This window comes from Bombina bombina, chromosome 8 (genome assembly GCF_027579735.1).
Source record: "Bombina bombina isolate aBomBom1 chromosome 8, aBomBom1.pri, whole genome shotgun sequence".
Taxonomy (NCBI): Eukaryota; Metazoa; Chordata; class Amphibia; order Anura; family Bombinatoridae; genus Bombina; species Bombina bombina.
Window position 1 is genome coordinate 111936250 of NC_069506.1, and position 22221 is coordinate 111958470.

Consider the following 22221-nt stretch of genomic DNA (forward strand, 5'->3'; position numbering starts at 1 on the left):
TGCAGTCTAGCATGGGAGGAGGTGATGGTAGAAGAATGCAAGGAGCAGGTCATTGTTGGACCTTATGGGGCGGGCTGGAGTATATTTGTTGGTTACTGAGGACAGGTAGATGTGGGAGCAGCATTGGTACGGGTTTTGTAGGTCAGGGCGAGGATTTTGAATTTATTTCGTCAGTGAATGGGGAGCCAGTGGAGGGACTCGCAGAGAGGAGCGGCAGATACAGAGCATTGGGAAAAGTGGATTAGCCTGGCAGAGGAATTTAAGATGGATTGACGGGATGATAGGTGGGAGAGTGGAAGTCCAGTGGATTAGCTGCTTATTGTTGCCAGCGCTTAATAACAGACGAATTTTGTAGATATTATGTAGGTGGTTGCGTCAGGATGAAGAGAGCAATCGAATGTGGGGTATGAAGGACAGATTGGAGTCAAATGTAACTCAGAGGCAGCGGTCTTGGGGTGATAGGGAGATGGTGAAGCCACCAAAAGTGATAGAAAAGTTAGAAACAGGAGTAGCGTTAGAGTGGGAATTAGAAGGAGCTCAGTCTTGGACATGTTAATCTTTAGCTGGTGAGAGGCCATACAGGAAGAAATGCCAGATAAGCAGTCACTGACATGAGAAAGGACATAGGGAGAGAACAGGGGGGAGAGGCAGATCTGAGTGTGATATTTGAAGCCATAGCTGCTGATAAGTTTACCCAGTGAGTAAGTATAAATGGAGAAGAGTAGAGGACTCAGGACAGAGCCTTGAGGTACTCCAACAGACAGAGGCATTGAAGAGAAGGATTCGCCACCAAATCAGGCTGAAACTAAGTAATCTGATTTGTAATGCCTGCAGGATTTACTTTTACAAATTGCACCCACTACTCCCTGATAACTTTGCTCACCCCAGCAAAATTTATATTTCCAGTACGTTCCATTACTTTCTATGAGAGACATCACGCACCTTGCAGGAACAGACCCTTTTTAAGATAATTCTCTGTGAGTGGATCTGTCAGAGTGGATCTTCACATATGATTAAATGAATATTAGATAATCTAGCACTAAGATAGACTAGTGATATAAAGCTCTCTATGGAAGCAGCTGGTCAAAGCATCCATTCCAGACTCATAACTTAGGACACCTCCTTTAACTATGGAAATGCGATCCACTTTAAGTTATTGTTCAAACAGGATTTTTCTATTCAAGGGTATTTATTGTATCTCCATAAATCTTGCTTCCAAGATCCAGTGACATCTTCTAACTTTTACAATATACCATATTATGAATTTTCATTTGACAAGACCACCCCTGGCCTGAGTAAACTGATTACTATCTGTAGAGATAATATTATATACTTTTACGAATGGCAACTAGTGGTGAGTAGAAATGTCTCACTGATGTCACAATGCTATATACCAGCCTGTTGTATAAATCTATTAACATATTTTTTCCCCTTAAAGCACCAAGTTTAAATATTTACACACATTTTCTACAAATATTAATTTACTTTGAGGTACATTTTTAAGGCAAAATGTTACATCTTTTTTTTCCATACGTAATAGAGTTATGGCCCCATGTTAATAGTTTACTGCATATAACTAGGATTCAGGTCATAATTTTTTATTCCCATGCTTTAATAATAATTGTGTTATTCATCTACAAATTTCTGACAAAATGTAAAACTCATGGTTGCTGTGGGAACAGAGCCCTATAAAGGCCACTGTGACCTACTGTAGTAAGATTTTATATTTTATTTTATATTTCTTTCTTTTTTTATTTGTTTATTTATTTATTTTGTATGTATGATTAAAGGGACACTGTACCCAAATTTTTCCTTTCGTAATTCAGATTGATCATGACATTTTAAGCAACTTTCTAATTTACTCCTTTTATCAAATTTTCTTCAGTCTCTTGGTATCTTTATTTGAAATGCAAAAATGTAAGTTTAGATGCCGGCCCATTTTTGGTGAACAACCTGGGTTGTCCTTGCTGATTGGTGGATAAATTCATTCACCAATAAAAAAGTGCTGTCCAGAGTACTGAACCCAAAAACAAGCTTAGATGCCTTCTTTTTCAAATAAAGATAGCAAGAGACGAAGAAAAATTGATAATAGGAGTAAATTACAAAGTTGCTTAAAATTGCATGTTCTTTCTGAATTACAAAAGAAAAATTTTGGGTACAGTGTCCCTTTAAATAATCTCAGTCCCATAGAAAGAAATGAGAATGTGCCCTCTGGGAAAGCAAATTGTGCAGTTAATACTACTTTGATACAACATTACAAAATCTAAACTGTGTTAAGAATGGTTTTAATTAATAATGAAAATCATGAAACTAATAATGAAATAGTATATAACAAAACATAGATCTGCTGTAACATTACAAAACAATTACATTCTGATATTGCACAAGTAATAAAGAAATAAAAACAACATTCAGATGTATAATTGTCTCACAGTTTTAATATCTGTAATGTCACAAATTAAAAATCATACCTGAGGAATATGGCACGGTCTGTATGTAATTGTGCAGACACTTTGCATTTTCCCAATGCAGCAGCTAGAGGGCAGTGCAGCGAACAGAATGACAAGCAGTCAGCCATTTCCCTGTATATTTCTAGATCAGGATTCTGCATCTCCCTTCCTGTTTTGAGAAGCCCTGGAACAGTGTATTGTGAAAGACTATTGAGTGACTGGCTGTGAAAAATACAGACTTTGATTTATTTTCCTCCATTATTTTACGCCTCCATTTTCCAGAGCTTTATTTTATTTTTTTAAAAGGAGCTGTGCCATTTTGGGGGGTATACCCCCCTTGACATTTCCTTGCTCATGGCTGAGACTAAAATCATCTACCATATAGATGAAGAAGAAACCCCTTATTTGGTGAAACTGCCTGTTCCTCCTGAAAAAGTGACTTTAGCAGATTTTAAAAATGTGCTTAGCAATAGACCAGTGCATAACTACAAATTCTTCTTTAAATCTATGGACCAGGATTTTGGGTAAGTACCTATACGTTAAAATGTAACCAATCGTGGGAAAAGGCTTCAGCATTTCTGCTGCATGGTGTATAGAAAACTGTCATCTTCTTGCAGTGCTTGTATGTCGTGAGATTAGCTAATGCACTATTATAAATTCTCATATTTCTATTTTTTTTTACTACGATACATTGTTGGTCTTTCTTCTACACCTGTCATGCTCTATCTATCTATCTATCTATCTATCTATCTATCTTTCTATCTTTCTATCGTCTGTCTATCTATCTATCTATCTATCTATCTATCTATCTATCTATCTATCTATCTATCATCTATCTGTCTGTCTGTCTGTATTTCTGTCTATCTATCTGTCTGTCTGTCTGTATGTCTGTCTATCTAAAGCTATTACTGGTTTACTGCACACATACAGTGTATGTGTACGTGTGTATTCAACCAACTTAAAGTAATAGATGTGTATTTGATCATGCACCATGGAAATATGTGTTTATATAGATAGATATTAGAGAAATGTATTTACAAAGTACACAGATGTATTTAATGTATTAAATATGGTTTTTATTTTGTAAGAGTTATTGGTGTTGCAAGGGAAAGCTTATACAAGATTGCTAGAATGCAATGCAAGATGATTCACTGTAAACCATAAGGGACAGCAGACTATTAATCCCTGCAATGTCACAGCTTCAAAGGGTTTTTACTGTCATTTTCTATACAGAATGATTATTAAATGGGAGGGGGAGATGCTCTTCTGAGGAGAAAGAAGCATTTAATAAATGTCAGTTCTTATTTGTTTGCAGAAATAAGGATATCTCAAAGTAAAGGTGTGTTGGGGGGGGGGGGGGCTGTCAGATGGGAAAGAATGAAACACCTGAAGTTTTCTCACCTGGGTAGCTGTTTACAGGTTTTTTAATCTTTTCCCAGTCTGTTCCCATATGTTTTGGGCTGATAGCTGTCTTTTATTGACATGAGATCTGGGCTTGTTTTGGAGACATGAACATCAGACTCGTTTAGTTTAACCACTTAAAATCCACCCCTGGTACATTGTATATCTGGGATTAACTCACTTTACATAAAAAACAACTCCAAAACATAACCCTTTAACTGAGAAAGAGAACTGTGGCATACTGCAGCAAGGAGTTATTGTAATTGATTATTATGTTTTTTTATAAGCAGTTATTTAAAAAAATAATGTCCCCTTGTAGGAATATAATGATTTTGTTCCCATGCTGGCTTTATGACATCATTTTCTCCTTCTGGTATGTTGTAACATACGTATTGGCCAGCAAGTGAGTGTGTAAATGATCTCACCTTCCTGCCACTGATGGGCTTGGTCATATGGAGTCCCCAATGTCACAGATAAATCCCCTTAAGCGTTTATGGACACTGATTCCCACTTGTAAGATAAAATTGTGTAGCATATGCCCACAGTGCTTTATGTCATGTTATTTTATTGGGATTTAGATCTCCCAGGTTCCCCTACACAGAATACAAGAACTAAGTAACACGTAAGGATATCTTGGGGCAGTGTAGTTAGCTGACATAGCTAATAGCTCCCCTAATACAGCAACAGAATAGGTTGTAGGAAGTTGTACCGAGAAACAGACAGGTGCAAATACCGGTGCCCTGACCCAGCTTTAGTTCTACAAATTCAGGAACAGGTACTGGTACAACCGAGTAGGTTCAGTGCACAAACCAAGCAACTGCTTAGGTGCTGAACCTAAAATGGGCCGACTCCTAATCTTTTATTCCTGCTTTTCAAATAAAGATACCAAGAGAATGCAGAAAAATTGATAATAAGAGTAAATTAGAAAGTTGCTTGAAACTCCATGCTATATTTGAATCAAGAAATAAAAAAAAAATGGGTTTAGTATCCCTTTAAGGAAACCCTTAGAAATCTGGGCTTATAGAGATTGTTAAGCACTGGAGTTGAGAAATGCTGATGTCAAGTGTGCCACGAGTAGCATCACTGTGAAAAACTGGCACAGTAACAGGTGCCAGATAAAATACCACAAGAAAAATATCACAAGAAAAATACCACAAATAAAATATCACAAGGAAAATATGCCAAAGTGAAACGAGTTAGAAACAAAGATGATAGCACAAATATTTTGTATCTCCTCAAATGAGGAAATGTTTTTTTTTGCCTGTTTTTGTTTGTTTTTGTTCTTAAAGGGACAGAATAGAGCAATAGTAAAATGCTCCAATTCACTAGAGGATTTTATTACTGCACAGATAAGTACCCCTAGTTATTTCCCCCACTCCCGAGAGATTACACACAGCTGCTTTTTAGATTATTCTTTCAAATAAATTCTTCAAACTAGACATCTGATACCATAATCTATGCGTATTCTTTGGTTTATAGATCTAAAAAGCAATTGTCAAATGATGGGAAATACACGATTGCTCAATTTTTTACTCATGTGAGTGTTAGGTCTGAAATATTCACATGTTGGACTTGGAGTTTTTAAAAAAAATGTATTTCTGCAGGGAAAACCTGAGAAACGCAGGGAGTAGAGGGCCTTGGACAAAAACCTTGGTAAGATTCTAGTGCACAAGTCAAATCCCAGTGAACAAGCTCAGAGCAAGGTACCAGTGTACAAGCTTATTAGCAGCTAGGTGTGTATATATTCAGAGGCTGGTGACACTGAAATGGCTGAAGATCTATTTGTCTTTGCGGCAATGACGGGTGCAGGTTTTAGGTCTAAATAGTGTTTACCAGTGCAGACACCTAATTGCAGGAATCAGCGTAGATACATAGGAAGATATATCAGTGTACAGCTGACTGTTCTTTGACCTAGATGCAGATATACCTGAATATGCCCAGAACTAGAGAGCATGGTCTATAACTGTTTTCATAGCACAGACAATGGACCAGGTTTCACTGAGGACACATGCAAGAGCAAGTAGCAGCTGTATACAGGAGTACTACACATACCCAGGCATAGCTACTCAGGACAAACTCAGAATGCATGAGCAGTCACTATTGTCCTGGTTTACCATAACATAGACTCAGTGGTAGATTACAGTGCTTAGGTTGAGAAGCTGGTACCATGACATGAGGTTAGTAGCAGGTTATAGTACACAGGGTCAGTAGCTGGTACCATCACATGAGGTCAGTAGCAGGTTACAGTACACAGGGTCAGTAGCTGGTACCATCACATGAGGTCAGTAGCAGGTTACAGTACACAGGGTCAGTAGCTGGTACCATCACATGAGGTCAGTAGCAGGTTACAGTACACAGGGTCGGTAGCTGGTACCATGACATGAGGTCAGTAGCAGGTTACAGTACACAAGATCAGATGCTGGTACCATGACATGAGGTCAGTAGCAGTTTACAGTACACAGGGTCAGTAGCTGGTACCATGACATGAGATCAGTAGCAGGTTACACTACACAGGGTCAGTAGCTGGTACCATGACATGAGGTCAGTAGCAGGTTACAGTACACAGGGTCAGTAGCTGATACCATGACATCAGGTCAGTTGCTGGTTACAATTGTTTACCAGTGCAGACACCTAATTGCAAGAATCAGCGTAGATACATAGGAAGATATATCAGTGCACAGCTGATTGTTCTTTGACCTAGATGCAGATATACCTGACTATGCCCAGAACTAGAGAGCATGGTCTATAACTGTTTTCATAGCACAGACAATGGACCAGGTTTCACTGAGAACACATGCAAGAGCAAGTAGCAGCTGTATACAGGAGTACTACACATACCCAGGCATAGCTACTCAGGACAAACTCAGAATGCATGAGCAGTCACTATTGTCCTGGTTTACCATAACATAGGCTCAGTGGTAGATTACAGTGCTTAGGTTGAGAAGCTGGTACCATGACATGAGGTCAGTAGCAGGTTATAGTACACAGGGTCAGTAGCTGGTACCATAACATGAGGTCAGTAGCAGGTTACAGTACACAGGGTCAGTAGCTGGTACCATAACATGAGGTCAGTAGCAGGTTACAGTACACAGGGTCAGTAGCTGCTACCATCACATGAGGTCAGTAGCAGGTTACAGTACACAGGGTCAGTAGCTGGTACCATGACATGAGGTCAGTAGCAGGTTACAGTACACAGGGTCAGTAGCTGGTACCATGACATGAGGTCAGTAGCAGGTTATAGTACAAAGGATCGGATGCTGGTACCATGACATGAGGTCAGTAGCAGGTTACAGTACACAGGGTCAGTAGCTGGTACTATAACATGAGGTCAGTAGCAGGTTACAGTACACAGGGTCAGTAGCTGGTACCATGACATGAGGTCAGTAGCAGGTTATAGTACACAGGATCGGATGCTGGTACCATGACATGAGGTCAGTAGCAGGTTACAGTACACAGGGTCAGTAGCTGGTACCATCACATGAGGTCAGTAGCAGGTTACAGTACACAGGGTCAGTAGCTGCTACCATCACATGAGGTCAGTAGCAGGTTACAGTACACAGGGTCAGTAGCTGGTACCATGACATGAGGTCAGTAGCAGGTTACAGTACACAAGATCAGATGCTGGTACCATGACATGAGGTTAGTAGCAGGTTACAGTACATAGGGTCAGTAGCTGGTACCAGGACATGAGGTCAGTAGCAGGTTATAGTACACAGGATCGGATGCTGGTACCATGACATGAGGTCAGTAGCAGGTTACAGTACACAGAGTCAGTAGCAGGTACCATGACTTGAGGTCAGTAGCAGGTTACAGTACACAGGGTCAGTAGCTGGTACTATAACATGAGGTCAGTAGCAGGTTACAGTACACAGGGTCAGTAGCTGGTACCATGACATGAGGTCAGTAGCAGGTTACAGTACACAGGGTCAGTAGGTTGTACCATGACATGATATCAGTAGCAGGTTACAGTACACAGGGTCAGTAGCTGGTACCATGACATGAGGTCAGTAGTAGGTTACAGTACACAGGATCAGATGCTGGTACCATGACATAAGATCAGTAGCAGGTTACAGTACACAGGGTCAGTAGCTGGTACCATGACATGAAGTCAGTAGAAGGTTACAGTACACAGGGTCAGTAGCTGGTACCATGACATGAGGTCAGTAGTAGGTTACAGTACACAGGGTCAGTAGCTGGTACCATGACATAAGGTCAGTAGCAGGTTACAGTACACAGGGTCAGTAGCTAGTACCATGACATGAGCTCAATAGCTGGTTGCAGTACACAGGGTCAGTAGCTGGTACCATGACATGAGGTCAGTAGTTGGTTACATTACACAGGGTCAGTAGCTGGTACCATGACATGAGGTCAGTAGCAGGTTACAGTAAACAGGATCAGATGCTGGTACCATTACATGAGGTCAGTAGCAGGTTACAGTAAACAGGGTCAGTAGCTGGTACCATGATATGAGGTCAGTAGCAGGTTACAGTACACAGGGGCAATAGCTGGTACCATGACATGAGGTCAGTAGCAGTTTACAGTACACAGGGTCATTAGCTGGTACCATGACATGAGATCAGTAGCAGGTTACACTACACAGGGTCAGTAGCTGGTACCATGACATGAGGTCAGTAGCAGGTTACAGTACACAGGGTCAGTAGCTGATACCATGACATCAGGTCAGTTGCTGGTTACAGCACACAGGGTCAGTAGCTGGTACCATGACATGAGGTCAGTAGCTGGTTACAGTACACAAAGTCAGTAGCTGATACCATGACATGAGGTCAGTAGCAGGTTACAGTACACAGGGTCAGTAGCTGGTACCATGACATGAGGTCAGTAGCAGGTTACAGTACGCAGGGTCATTAGCTGATACCATGACATGAGGTCAGTTGCTGGTTACAGTACACAGGATCAGATGCTGGTACCATGACATGAGGTCAGTAGCAGGTTACAGTACACAGAGTCACTAGCCGGTACCATGACATGAGTTCAGTAGCAGGTTACAGTACACAGGGTCAGTACCGGGTACTATAACATGAGGTCAGTAGCAGGTTACAGTACACAGGGACAGTAGCTTGTACCATGACATGAGGTCAGTAGCAGGTTACAGTACACAGGGTCAGTAGCTGGTACCATGACATGAGGTCAGTAGCAGGTTACAGTGCACAGGGTCAGTAGCTGGTACCATGACATGAGGTCAGTAGCAGGTTACAGTACACAACATCAAATGCTGGTACCATGACATTAAGTCAGTAGCAGGTTACAGTACATAGGGTCAGTAACTGGTACCATGACATGAGGTCAGTAGCAGGTTACAGTGCACAGGGTCAGTAGCTGGTACCATGACATGAGGTCAGTAGCAGGTTACAGTACACAGGGTCAGTAGCTGGTACCATGACATGAGGTCAGTAGCAGGTTACAGTACACAGGATCAGATGCTGGTACCATGACATGAGGTCAGTAGCAGGTTACAGTACACAGAGTCACTAGCCGGTACCATGACATGAGGTCAGTAGCAGGTTACAGTTCACAGGGTCAGTACCGGGTACTATAACATGAGGTCAGTAGCAGGTTACAGTACACAGGGTCAGTAGCTGGTACCATGATATGAGGACAGTAGCAGGTTACAGTACACAGGGTCAGTAGCTGGTACCATGACATGAGGTCAGTAGCAGGTTACAGTACACAGGATCAGATGCTGGTACCATGACATAAGATCAGTAGCAGGTTACAGTACACAGGGTCAGTAGCTGGTACCATGACATGAAGTCAGTAGAAGGTTACAGTACACAGGGTCAGTAGCTGGTACCATGACATGAGGTCAGTAGTAGGTTACAGTACACAGGGTCAGTAGCTGGTACCATGACATAAGGTCAGTAGCAGGTTACAGTACACAGGGTCAGTAGCTGGTACCATGACATGAGCTCAATAGCTGGTTGCAGTACACAGGGTCAGTAGCTGGTACCATGACATGAGGTCAGTAGTAGGTTACAGTACACAGGGTCAGTAGCTGGTACCATGACATAAGGTCAGTAGCAGGTTACAGTACACAGGGTCAGTAGCTGGTACCATGACATGAGCTCAATAGCTGGTTGCAGTACACAGGGTCAGTAGCTGGTACCATGACATGAGGTCAGTAGTTGGTTACAGTACACAGGGTCAGTAGCTGGTTCCATGACATGAGGTCAGTAGCTGGTTACAGTACACAAAGTCAGTAGCTGATACCATATGAGGTCAGTAGCAGGTTACAGTACACAGGGTCAGTAGCTGGTACCATGACATGAGGTCAGTAGCAGGTTACAGTACGCAGGGTCATTAGCTGATACCATGACATGAGGTCAGTTGCTGGTTACAGTACACAGGATCAGATGCTGGTACCATGACATAAGGTCAGTAGCAGGTTACAGTACACAGAGTCACTAGCCGGTACCATGACATGAGTTCAGTAGCAGGTTACAGTACACAGGGTCAGTACCGGGTACTATAACATGAGGTCAGTAGCAGGTTACAGTACACAGGGACAGTAGCTTGTACCATGACATGAGGTCAGTAGCAGGTTACAGTACACAGGGTCAGTAGCTGGTACCATGACATGAGGTCAGTAGCAGGTTACAGTACACAGGGTCAGTAGCTGGTACCATGACATGAGGTCAGTAGCAGGTTACAGTACATAACATCAAATGCTGGTACCATGACATTAAGTCAGTAGCAGGTTACAGTACATAGGGTCAGTAACTGGTACCATGACATGAGGTCAGTAGCAGGTTACAGTGCACAGGGTCAGTAGCTGGTACCATGACATGAGGTCAGTAGCAGGTTACAGTACACAGGATCAGATGCTGGTACCATGACATGAGGTCAGTAGCAGGTTACAGTACACAGAGTCACTAGCCGGTACCATGACATGAGGTCAGTAGCAGGTTACAGTTCACAGGGTCAGTACCGGGTACTATAACATGAGGTCAGTAGCAGGTTACAGTACACAGGGTCAGTAGCTGGTACCATGATATGAGGACAGTAGCAGGTTACAGTACACAGGGTCAGTAGCATGTACCATGACATGAGGTCAGTAGCAGGTTACAGTACACAGGATCAGATGCTGGTACCATGACATAAGATCAGTAGCAGGTTACAGTACACAGGGTCAGTAGCTGGTACCATGACATGAAGTCAGTAGAAGGTTACAGTTCACAGGGTCAGTAGCTGGTACCATGACATGAGGTCAGTAGTAGGTTACAGTACACAGGGTCAGTAGCTGGTACCATGACATAAGGTCAGTAGCAGGTTACAGTACACCATGACATGAAGTCAGTAGAAGGTTACAGTACACAGGGTCAGTAGCTGGTACCATGACATGAGGTCAGTAGTAGGTTACAGTACACAGGGTCAGTAGCTGGTACCATGACATAAGGTCAGTAGCAGGTTACAGTACACAGGGTCAGTAGCTGGTACCATGACATGAGCTCAATAGCTGGTTGCAGTACACAGGGTCAGTAGCTGGTACCATGACATGAGGTCAGTAGTTGGTTACAGTACACAGGGTCAGTAGCTGGTTCCATGACATGAGGTCAGTAGCAGCTTACAGTACACAGGGTCATTAGCTGATACCATGACATGAGATCAGTAGCAGGTTACACTACACAGGGTCAGTAGCTGGTACCATGACATGATGTCAGTAGCAGGTTACAGTACACAGGGTCAGTAGCTGATACCATGACATGAGGTCAGTTGCTGGTTACAGTACACAGGGTCAGTAGCTGGTACCATGATATGAGCTCAGTAACAGGTTACAGTACACAGGGTTAGTAGCTGGTACCATGACATGAGGTCAGTAGCAGGTTATAGTACACAGGGTCTGTAGCTGGTACCATGACATGAGGTAAGTAGCAGGTTACAGTACACAGGGTCAGTAGCTGATACCATGGCATGAGGTCAGTAGCTGGTTACAGTACACAGGGTCAGTAGCTGGTACCATGACATGAGTTCAGGTTACAGTAGACAAGGTCAGTAGCTGGTACCATGACATGAGGTCAGTAGCAGGTTACAGTACACAGGGTCAGTAGCTGGTACCATGACATGAGGTCAGTAGTTGGTTGCAGTACACAGGGTCAGTAGCTGGTACCATGACATGAGGTCAGTAGCAGGTTACAGTACACAGGGTCAGTAGCTGGTACCATGACATGAGGTCAGTTGCTGGTTACAGTACACAGGGTCAGAAACTGGTACCATAACATGAGGTCAGTAGCTGGTTTCAATACACAGGGTCAGTAGCTGGTACCATGACATGAGGACAGTAGCTGGTTACAGTACACAAAGTCAGTAGCTGATACCATGACATGAGGTCAGTAGCAGGTTACAGTACACAGAGTCAGTAGCTGGTACCATGACATGAGGTCAGTAGCAGGTTACAGTACACAGGGTCAGTAGTTGGTACCATGACATGAGGTCAGTAGCAGGTTACAGTACGCAGGGTCAGTAGCTGATACCATGACATGAGGTCAGTTGCTGGTTACAGTACACAGGATCAGATGCTGGTACCATGACATGAGGTCAGTAGCAGGTTACAGTACACAAAGTCACTAGCCGGTACCATGACATGAGGTCAGTAGCAGGTTACAGTACACAGGGTCAGTACCGGGTACTATAACATGAGGTCAGTAGCAGGTTACAGTACACAGGGACAGTAGCTTGTACCATGACATGAGGTCAGTAGCAGGTTACAGTACACAGGGTCAGTAGCTGGTACCATGACATGAGGTCAGTAGCAGGTTACAGTACACAGGGTCAGTAGCTGGTACCATGACATGAGGTCAGTAGCAGGTTACAGTACACAAGATCAGATGCTGGTACCATGACATGAAGTCAGTAGCAGGTTACAGTACATAGGGTCAGTAGCTGGTACCATGACATGAGGTCAGTAGCAGGTTACAGTGCATAGGGTCAGTAGCTGGTACCATGACATGAGGTCAGTAGCAGGTTACAGTACACAGGATCAGATGCTGGTACCATGACATGAGGTCAGTAGCAGGTTACAGTACACAGAGTCACTAGCCGGTACCATGACATGAGGTCAGTAGCAGGTTACAGTACACAGGGTCAGTAGCTGGTACCATGACATGAGGTCAGTAGCAGGTTACAGTACACAGGGTCAGTAGCTGGTACCATGACATGAGGTCAGTAGCAGGTTATAGTACACAAGATCAGATGCTGGTACCATGACATGAAGTCAGTAGCAGGTTACAGTACAAAGGGTCAGTAGCTGGTACCATGACATGAGGTCAGTAGCAGGTTACAGTGCATAGGGTCAGTAGCTGGTACCATGACATGAGGTCAGTAGCAGGTTACAGTACACAGGATCAGATGCTGGTACCATGACATGAGGTCAGTAGCAGGTTACAGTAGACAGAGTCACTAGCCGGTACCATGACATGAGGTCAGTAGCAGGTTACAGTACACAGGGTCAGTACCGGGTACTATAACATGAGGTCAGTAGCAGGTTACAGTACACAGGGTCAGTAGCTGGTACCATGACATGAGGTCAGTAGCAGGTTACAGTAAACAGGGTCAGTAGCTGGTACCATGACATGAGGTCAGTAGCAGGTTACAGTACACAGGGGCAATAGCTGGTACCATGACATGAGGTCAGTAGCAGTTTACAGTACACAGGGTCATTAGCTGGTACCATGACATGAGATCAGTAGCTGGTTACAGTACACAAAGTCAGTAGCTGATACCATGACATAAGGTCAGTAGCAGGTTACAGTACACAGAGTCAGTAGCTGGTACCATGACATGAGGTCAGTAGCAGGTTACAGTACACAGGGTCAGTAGTTGGTACCATGACATGAGGTCAGTAGCAGGTTACAGTACGCAGGGTCAGTAGCTGATACCATGACATGAGGTCAGTTGCTGGTTACAGTACACAGGATCAGATGCTGATACCATGACATGAGGTCAGTAGCAGGTTACAGTACACAAAGTCACTAGCCGGTACCATGACATGAGGTCAGTAGCAGGTTACAGTACACAGGGTCAGTACCGGGTACTATAACATGAGGTCAGTAGCAGGTTACAGTACACAGGGACAGTAGCTTGTACCATGACATGAGGTCAGTAGCAGGTTACAGTACACAGGGTCAGTAGCTGGTACCATGACATGAGGTCAGTAGCAGGTTACAGTACACAGGGTCAGTAGCTGGTACCATGACATGAGGTCAGTAGCAGGTTACAGTACACAAGATCAGATGCTGGTACCATGACATGAAGTCAGTAGCAGGTTACAGTACATAGGGTCAGTAGCTGGTACCATGACATGAGGTCAGTAGCAGGTTACAGTGCATAGGGTCAGTAGCTGGTACCATGACATGAGGTCAGTAGCAGGTTACAGTACACAGGATCAGATGCTGGTACCATGACATGAGGTCAGTAGCAGGTTACAGTACACAGAGTCACTAGCCGGTACCATGACATGAGGTCAGTAGCAGGTTACAGTACACAGGGTCAGTAGCTGGTACCATGACATGAGGTCAGTAGCAGGTTACAGTACACAGGGTCAGTAGCTGGTACCATGACATGAGGTCAGTAGCAGGTTATAGTACACAAGATCAGATGCTGGTACCATGACATGAAGTCAGTAGCAGGTTACAGTACATAGGGTCAGTAGCTGGTACCATGACATGAGGTCAGTAGCAGGTTACAGTGCATAGGGTCAGTAGCTGGTACCATGACATGAGGTCAGTAGCAGGTTACAGTACACAGGATCAGATGCTGGTACCATGACATGAGGTCAGTAGCAGGTTACAGTAGACAGAGTCACTAGCCGGTACCATGACATGAGGTCAGTAGCAGGTTACAGTACACAGGGTCAGTACCGGGTACTATAACATGAGGTCAGTAGCAGGTTACAGTACACAGGGTCAGTAGCTGGTACCATGACATGAGGTCAGTAGCAGGTTACAGTAAACAGGGTCAGTAGCTGGTACCATGACATGAGGTCAGTAGCAGGTTACAGTACACAGGGGCAATAGCTGGTACCATGACATGAGGTCAGTAGCAGTTTACAGTACACAGGGTCATTAGCTGGTACCATGACATGAGATCAGTAGCAGGTTACACTACACAGGGTCAGTAGCTGGTACCATGACATGAGGTCAGTAGCAGGTTACATTACACAGGGTCAGTAGCTGATACCATGACATCAGGTCAGTTGCTGGTTACAGTACACAGGGTCAGTAGCTGGTACCATGACATGAGGTCAGTAGCTGGTTACAGTACACAAAGTCAGTAGCTGATACCATGACATGAGGTCAGTAGCAGGTTACAGTACACAGGGTCAGTAGCTGGTACCATGACATGAGGTCAGTAGCAGGTTACAGTACGCAGGGTCATTAGCTGATACCATGACATGAGGTCAGTTGCTGGTTACAGTACACAGGATCAGATGCTGGTACCATGACATGAGGTCAGTAGCAGGTTACAGTACACAGAGTCACTAGCCGGTACCATGACATGAGTTCAGTAGCAGGTTACAGTACACAGGGTCAGTACCGGGTACTATAACATGAGGTCAGTAGCAGGTTACAGTACACAGGGACAGTAGCTTGTACCATGACATGAGGTCAGTAGCAGGTTACAGTACACAGGGTCAGTAGCTGGTACCATGACATGAGGTCAGTAGCAGGTTACAGTACACAGGGTCAGTAGCTGGTACCATGACATGAGGTCAGTAGCAGGTTACAGTACACAACATCAAATGCTGGTACCATGACATTAAGTCAGTAGCAGGTTACAGTACATAGGGTCAGTAGCTGGTACCATGACATGAGGTCAGTAGCAGGTTACAGTGCACAGGGTCAGTAGCTGGTACCATGACATGAGGTCAGTAGCAGGTTACAGTACACAGGATCAGATGCTGGTACCATGACATGAGGTCAGTAGCAGGTTACAGTACACAGAGTCACTAGCCGGTACCATGACATGAGGTCAGTAGCAGGTTACAGTACACAGGGTCAGTACCGGGTACTATAACATGAGGTCAGTAGCAGGTTACAGTACACAGGGTCAGTAGCTGGTACCATGATATGAGGACAGTAGCAGGTTACAGTACACAGGGTCAGTAGCTGGTACCATGACATGAGGTCAGTAGCAGGTTACAGTACACAGGGTCAGTAGCTGGTACCATGACATGAGGTCAGTAGCAGGTTACAGTACACAGGATCAGATGCTGGTACCATGACATAAGATCAGTAGCAGGTTACAGTACACAGGGTTAGTAGCTGGTACCATGACATGAAGTCAGTAGAAGGTTACAGTACACAGGGTCAGTAGCTGGTACCATGACATGAGGTCAGTAGTAGGTTACAGTACACAGGGTCAGTAGCTGGTACCATGACATAAGGTCAGTAGCAGGTTACAGTACACAGGGTCAGTAGCTGGTACCATGACATGAGCTCAATAGCTGGTTGCAGTACACAGGGTCAGTAGCTGGTACCATGACATGAGGTCAGTAGTTGGTTACAGTACACAGGGTCAGTAGCTGGTACCATGACATGAGGTCAGTAGCAGGTTACAGTAAACAGTATCAGATGCTGGTACCATTACATGAGGTCAGTAGCAGGTTACAGTACACAGGGTCAGTAGCTGGTACCATGACATGAGGTCAGTAGCAGGTTACAGTACACAGGGGCAGTAGCTGGTTCCATGACATGAGGTCAGTAGCAGCTTACAGTACACAGGGTCATTAGCTGATACCATGACATGAGGTCAGTTGCTGGTTACAGTACACAGGGTCAGTAGCTGGTACCATGATATGAGCTCAGTAACAGGTTACAGTACACAGGGTTAGTAGCTGGTACCATTACATGAGGTCAGTAGCAGGTTATAGTACACAGGGTCAGTAGCTGGTACCATGACATGAGGTCAGTAGCAGGTTACAGTACACAGGGTCAGTAGGTGATACCATGGCATGAGGTCAGTAGCTGGTTACAGTACACAGGGTCAGTAGCTGGTACCATGACATGAGTTCAGGTTACAGTAGACAGGGTCAGTAGCTGGTACCATGACATGAGGTCAGTAGCAGGTTACAGTACACAGGGTCAGTAGCTGGTACCATGACATGAGGTCAGTAGTTGGTTGCAGTACACAGGGTCAGTAGCTGGTAACATGACATGAGGTCAGTAGCAGGTTACAGTACACAGGGTCAGTAGCTGGTACCATGACATGAGGTCAGTTGCTGGTTACAGTACACAGGGTCAGAAACTGGTACCATAACATGAGGTCAGTAGCTGGTTTCAATACACAGGGTCAGTAGCTGGTACCATGACATGAGGACAGTAGCTGGTTACAGTACACAAAGTCAGTAGCTGATACCATGACATGAGGTCAGTAGCAGGTTACAGTACACAGAGTCAGTAGCTGGTACCATGACATGAGGTCAGTAGCAGGTTACAGTACACAGGGTCAGTAGTTGGTGCCATGACATGAGGTCAGTAGCAGGTTACAGTACGCAGGGTCAGTAGCTGATACCATGACATGAGGTCAGTTGCTGGTTACAGTACACAGGATCAGATGCTGGTACCATGACATGAGGTCAGTAGCAGGTTACAGTACACAAAGTCACTAGCCGGTACCATGACATGAGGTCAGTAGCAGGTTACAGTACACAGGTTCAGTACCGGGTACTATAACATGAGGTCAGTAGCAGGTTACAGTACACAGGGACAGTAGCTTGTACCATGACATGAGGTCAGTAGCAGGTTACAGTACACAGGATCAGTAGCTGTCACCATGACATGAGGTCAGTAGCAGGTTACAGTACACAGGGTCAGATGCTGGTACCATGACATGAAGTCAGTAGCAGGTTACAGTACATAGGGTCAGTAGCTGGTACCACGACATGAGGTCAGTAGCAGGTTACAGTGCATAGGGTCAGTAGCTGGTACCATGACATGAGGTCAGTAGCAGGTTACAGTACACAGGATCAGATGCTGGTACCATGACATGAGGTCAGTAGCAGGTTACAGTACACAGAGTCACTAGCCGGTACCATGACATGAGGTCAGTAGCAGGTTACAGTACACAGGGTCAGTAGCTGGTACCATGACATGAGGTCAGTAGCAGGTTACAGTACACAGGGGTCAGTAGCTGGTACCATGACATGAGGTCAGTAGCAGGTTACAGTAAACAGGGTCAGTAGCTGGTACCATGACATGAGGTCAGTAGCAGGTTACAGTACACAGGGGCAATAGCTGGTACCATGACATGAGGTCAGTAGCAGTTTACAGTACACAGGGTCATTAGCTGGTACCATGACATGAGATCAGTAGCAGGTTACACTACACAGGGTCAGTAGCTGGTACCATGACATGAGGTCAGTAGCAGGTTACAGTACACAGGGTCAGTAGCTGATACCATGACATGAGGTCAGTAGTTGGTTGCAGTACACAGGGTCAGTAGCTGGTACCATGACATGAGGTCAGTAGCAGGTTACAGTACACAGGGTCAGTAGCTGGTACCATGACATGAGTTCAGGTTACAGTAGACAGGGTCAGTAGCTGGTACCATGACATGAGGTCAGTAGCAGGTTACAGTACACAGGGTCAGTAGCTGGTACCATGACATGAGGTCAGTAGTTGGTTGCAGTACACAGGGTCAGTAGCTGGTACCATGACATGAGGTCAGTAGCAGGTTACAGTACACAGGGTCAGTAGCTGGTACCATGACATGAGGTCAGTTGCTGGTTACAGTACACAGGGTCAGAAACTGGTACCATAACATGAGGTCAGTAGCTGGTTTCAATACACAGGGTCAGTAGCTGGTACCATGACATGAGGACAGTAGCTGGTTACAGTACACAAAGTCAGTAGCTGATACCATGACATGAGGTCAGTAGCAGGTTACAGTACACAGAGTCAGTAGCTGGTACCATGACATGAGGTCAGTAGCAGGTTACAGTACACAGGGTCAGTAGTTGGTGCCATGACATGAGGTCAGTAGCAGGTTACAGTACGCAGGGTCAGTCGCTGATACCATGACATGAGGTCAGTTGCTGGTTACAGTACACAGGATCAGATGCTGGTACCATGACATGAGGTCAGTAGCAGGTTACAGTACACAAAGTCACTAGCCGGTACCATGACATGAGGTCAGTAGCAGGTTACAGTACACAGGGTCAGTACCGGGTACTATAACATGAGGTCAGTAGCAGGTTACAGTACACAGGGACAGTAGCTTGTACCATGACATGAGGTCAGTAGCAGGTTACAGTACACAGGGTCAGTAGCTGTCACCATGACATGAGGTCAGTAGCAGGTTACAGTACACAGGGTCAGATGCTGGTACCATGACATGAAGTCAGTAGCAGGTTACAGTACATAGGGTCAGTAGCTGGTACCACGACATGAGGTCAGTAGCAGGTTACAGTGCATAGGGTCAGTAGCTGGTACCATGACATGAGGTCAGTAGCAGGTTACAGTACACAGGATCAGATGCTGGTACCATGACATGAGGTCAGTAGCAGGTTACAGTACACAGAGTCACTAGCCGGTACCATGACATGAGGTCAGTAGCAGGTTACAGTACACAGGGTCAGTAGCTGGTACCATGACATGAGGTCAGTAGCAGGTTACAGTACACAGGGGTCAGTAGCTGGTACCATGACATGAGGTCAGTAGCAGGTTACAGTAAACAGGGTCAGTAGCTGGTACCATGACATGAGGTCAGTAGCAGGTTACAGTACACAGGGGCAATAGCTGGTACCATGACATGAGGTCAGTAGCAGTTTACAGTACACAGGGTCATTAGCTGGTACCATGACATGAGATCAGTAGCAGGTTACACTACACAGGGGCAGTAGCTGGTACCATGACATGAGGTCAGTAGCAGGTTACAGTACACAGGGTCAGTAGCTGATACCATGACATCAGGTCAGTTGCTGGTTACAGTACACAGGGTCAGTAGCTGGTACCATGACATGAGGTCAGTAGCTGGTTACAGTACACAAAGTCAGTAGCTGATACCATGACATGAGGTCAGTAGCAGGTTACAGTACACAGGGTCAGTAGCTGGTACCATGACATGAGGTCAGTAGCAGGTTACAGTACGCAGGGTCATTAGCTGATACCATGACATGAGGTCAGTTGCTGGTTACAGTACATAGGATCAGATGCTGGTACCATGACATGAGGTCAGTAGCAGGTTACAGTACACAGAGTCACTAGCCGGTACCATGACATGAGTTCAGTAGCAGGTTACAGTACACAGGGTCAGTACCGGGTACTATAACATGAGGTCAGTAGCAGGTTACAGTACACAGGGACAGTGGCTTGTACCATGACATGAGGTCAGTAGCAGGTTACAGTACACAGGGTCAGTAGCTGGTACCATGACATGAGGTCAGTAGCAGGTTACAGTACACAGGGTCAGTAGCTGGTACCATGACATGAGGTCAGTAGCAGGTTACAGTACACAGGATCAGATGCTGGTACCATGACATGAGGTCAGTAATAGGTTACAGTACACAGAGTCACTAGCCGGTACCATGACATGAGGTCAGTAGCAGGTTACAGTACACAGGGTCAGTACCGGGTACTATAACATGAGGTCAGTAGCAGGTTACAGTACACAGGGTCAGTAGCTGGTACCATGATATGAGGACAGTAGCAGGTTACAGTACACAGGGTCAGTAGCTGGTACCATGACATGAGGTCAGTAGCAGGTTACAGTACACAGGGTCAGTAGCTGGTACCATGACATGAGGTCAGTAGCAGGTTACAGTACACAGGATCAGATGCTGGTACCATGACATAAGATCAGTAGCAGGTTACAGTACACAGGGTCAGTAGCTGGTACCATGACATGAGGTCAGTAGTAGGTTACAGTACACAGGGTCAGTAGCTGGTACCATGACATAAGGTCAGTAGCAGGTTACAGTACACAGGGTCAGTAGCTGGTACCATGACATGAGCTCAATAGCTGGTTGCAATACACAGGGTCAGTAGCTGGTACCATGACATGAGGTCAGTAGTTGGTTACAGTACACAGGGTCAGTAGCTGGTACCATGACATGAGGTCAGTAGCAGGTTACAGTAAACAGTATCAGATGCATGTACCATTACATGAGGTCAGTAGCAGGTTACAGTACACAGGGTCAGTAGCTGGTACCATGACATGAGGTCAGTAGCAGGTTACAGTACACAGGGGCAGTAGCTGGTTCCATGACATGAGGTCAGTAGCAGCTTACAGTACACAGGGTCATTAGCTGATACCATGACATGAGATCAGTAGCAGGTTACACTACACAGGGTCAGTAGCTGGTACCATGACATGATGTCAGTAGCAGGTTACAGTACACAGGGTCAGTAGCTGATACCATGACATGAGGTCAGTTGCTGGTTACAGTACACAGGGTCAGTAGCTGGTACCATGATATGAGCTCAGTAACAGGTTACAGTACACAGGGTTAGTAGCTGGTACCATGACATGAGGTCAGTAGCAGGTTATAGTACACAGGGTCAGTAGCTGGTACCATGACATGAGTTCAGGTTACAGTAGACAGGGTCAGTAGCTGGTACCATGACATGAGGTCAGTAGCAGGTTACAGTACACAGGGTCAGTAGCTGGTACCATGACATGAGGTTAGTAGTTGGTTGCAGTACACAGGGTCAGTAGCTGGTACCATGACATGAGGTCAGTAGCAGGTTACAGTACACAGGGTCAGTAGCTGGTACCATGACATGAGGTCAGTTGCTGGTTACAGTACACATGGTCAGAAACTGGTACCATAACATGAGGTCAGTAGCTGGTTTCAATACACAGGGTCAGTAGCTGGTACCATGACATGAGGACAGTAGCTGGTTACAGTACACAAAGTCAGTAGCTGATACCATGACATGAGGTCAGTAGCAGGTTACAGTACACAGACTCAGTAGCTGGTACCATGACATGAGGTCAGTAGCAGGTTACAGTACACAGGGTCAGTAGTTCGTACCATGACATGTGGTCAGTAGCAGGTTACAGTACGCAGGGTCAGTAGCTGATACCATGACATGAGGTCAGTTGCTGGTTACAGTACACAGGATCAGATGCTGGTACCATGACATGAGGTCAGTAGCAGGTTACAGTACACAAAGTCACTAGCCGGTACCATGACATGGGGTCAGTAGCAGGTTACAGTACACAGGGTTAGTACCGGGTACTATAACATGAGGTCAGTAGTAGGTTACAGTACACAGGGACAGTAGCTTGTACCATGACATGAGGTCAGTAGCAGGTTACAGTACACAGGGTCAGTAGCTGGTACCATGACATGAGGTCAGTAGCAGGTTACAGTACACAGGGTCAGTAGCTGGTACCATGACATGAGGTCAGT

General features: G+C 45.1%; 1 protein-coding gene across 3 annotated transcripts in view; it reads left to right on the forward strand.

Annotated features, from left to right (window-relative positions):
- The first annotated feature begins 2614 nt into the window (after nt 1–2614).
- Nucleotides 2615–22221, forward strand: part of DVL1 (dishevelled segment polarity protein 1) — a 533666-nt gene continuing 514059 nt past the window's right edge. For all 3 annotated transcript variants that reach the window (XM_053690518.1, XM_053690519.1, XM_053690521.1), the window contains exon 1: nt 2615–2974. In XM_053690518.1, coding sequence (XP_053546493.1) covers nt 2805–2974 — 170 coding nt within the window. In that variant the 5' untranslated portion in view covers nt 2615–2804. The remainder of the gene's footprint in view (nt 2975–22221) is intronic.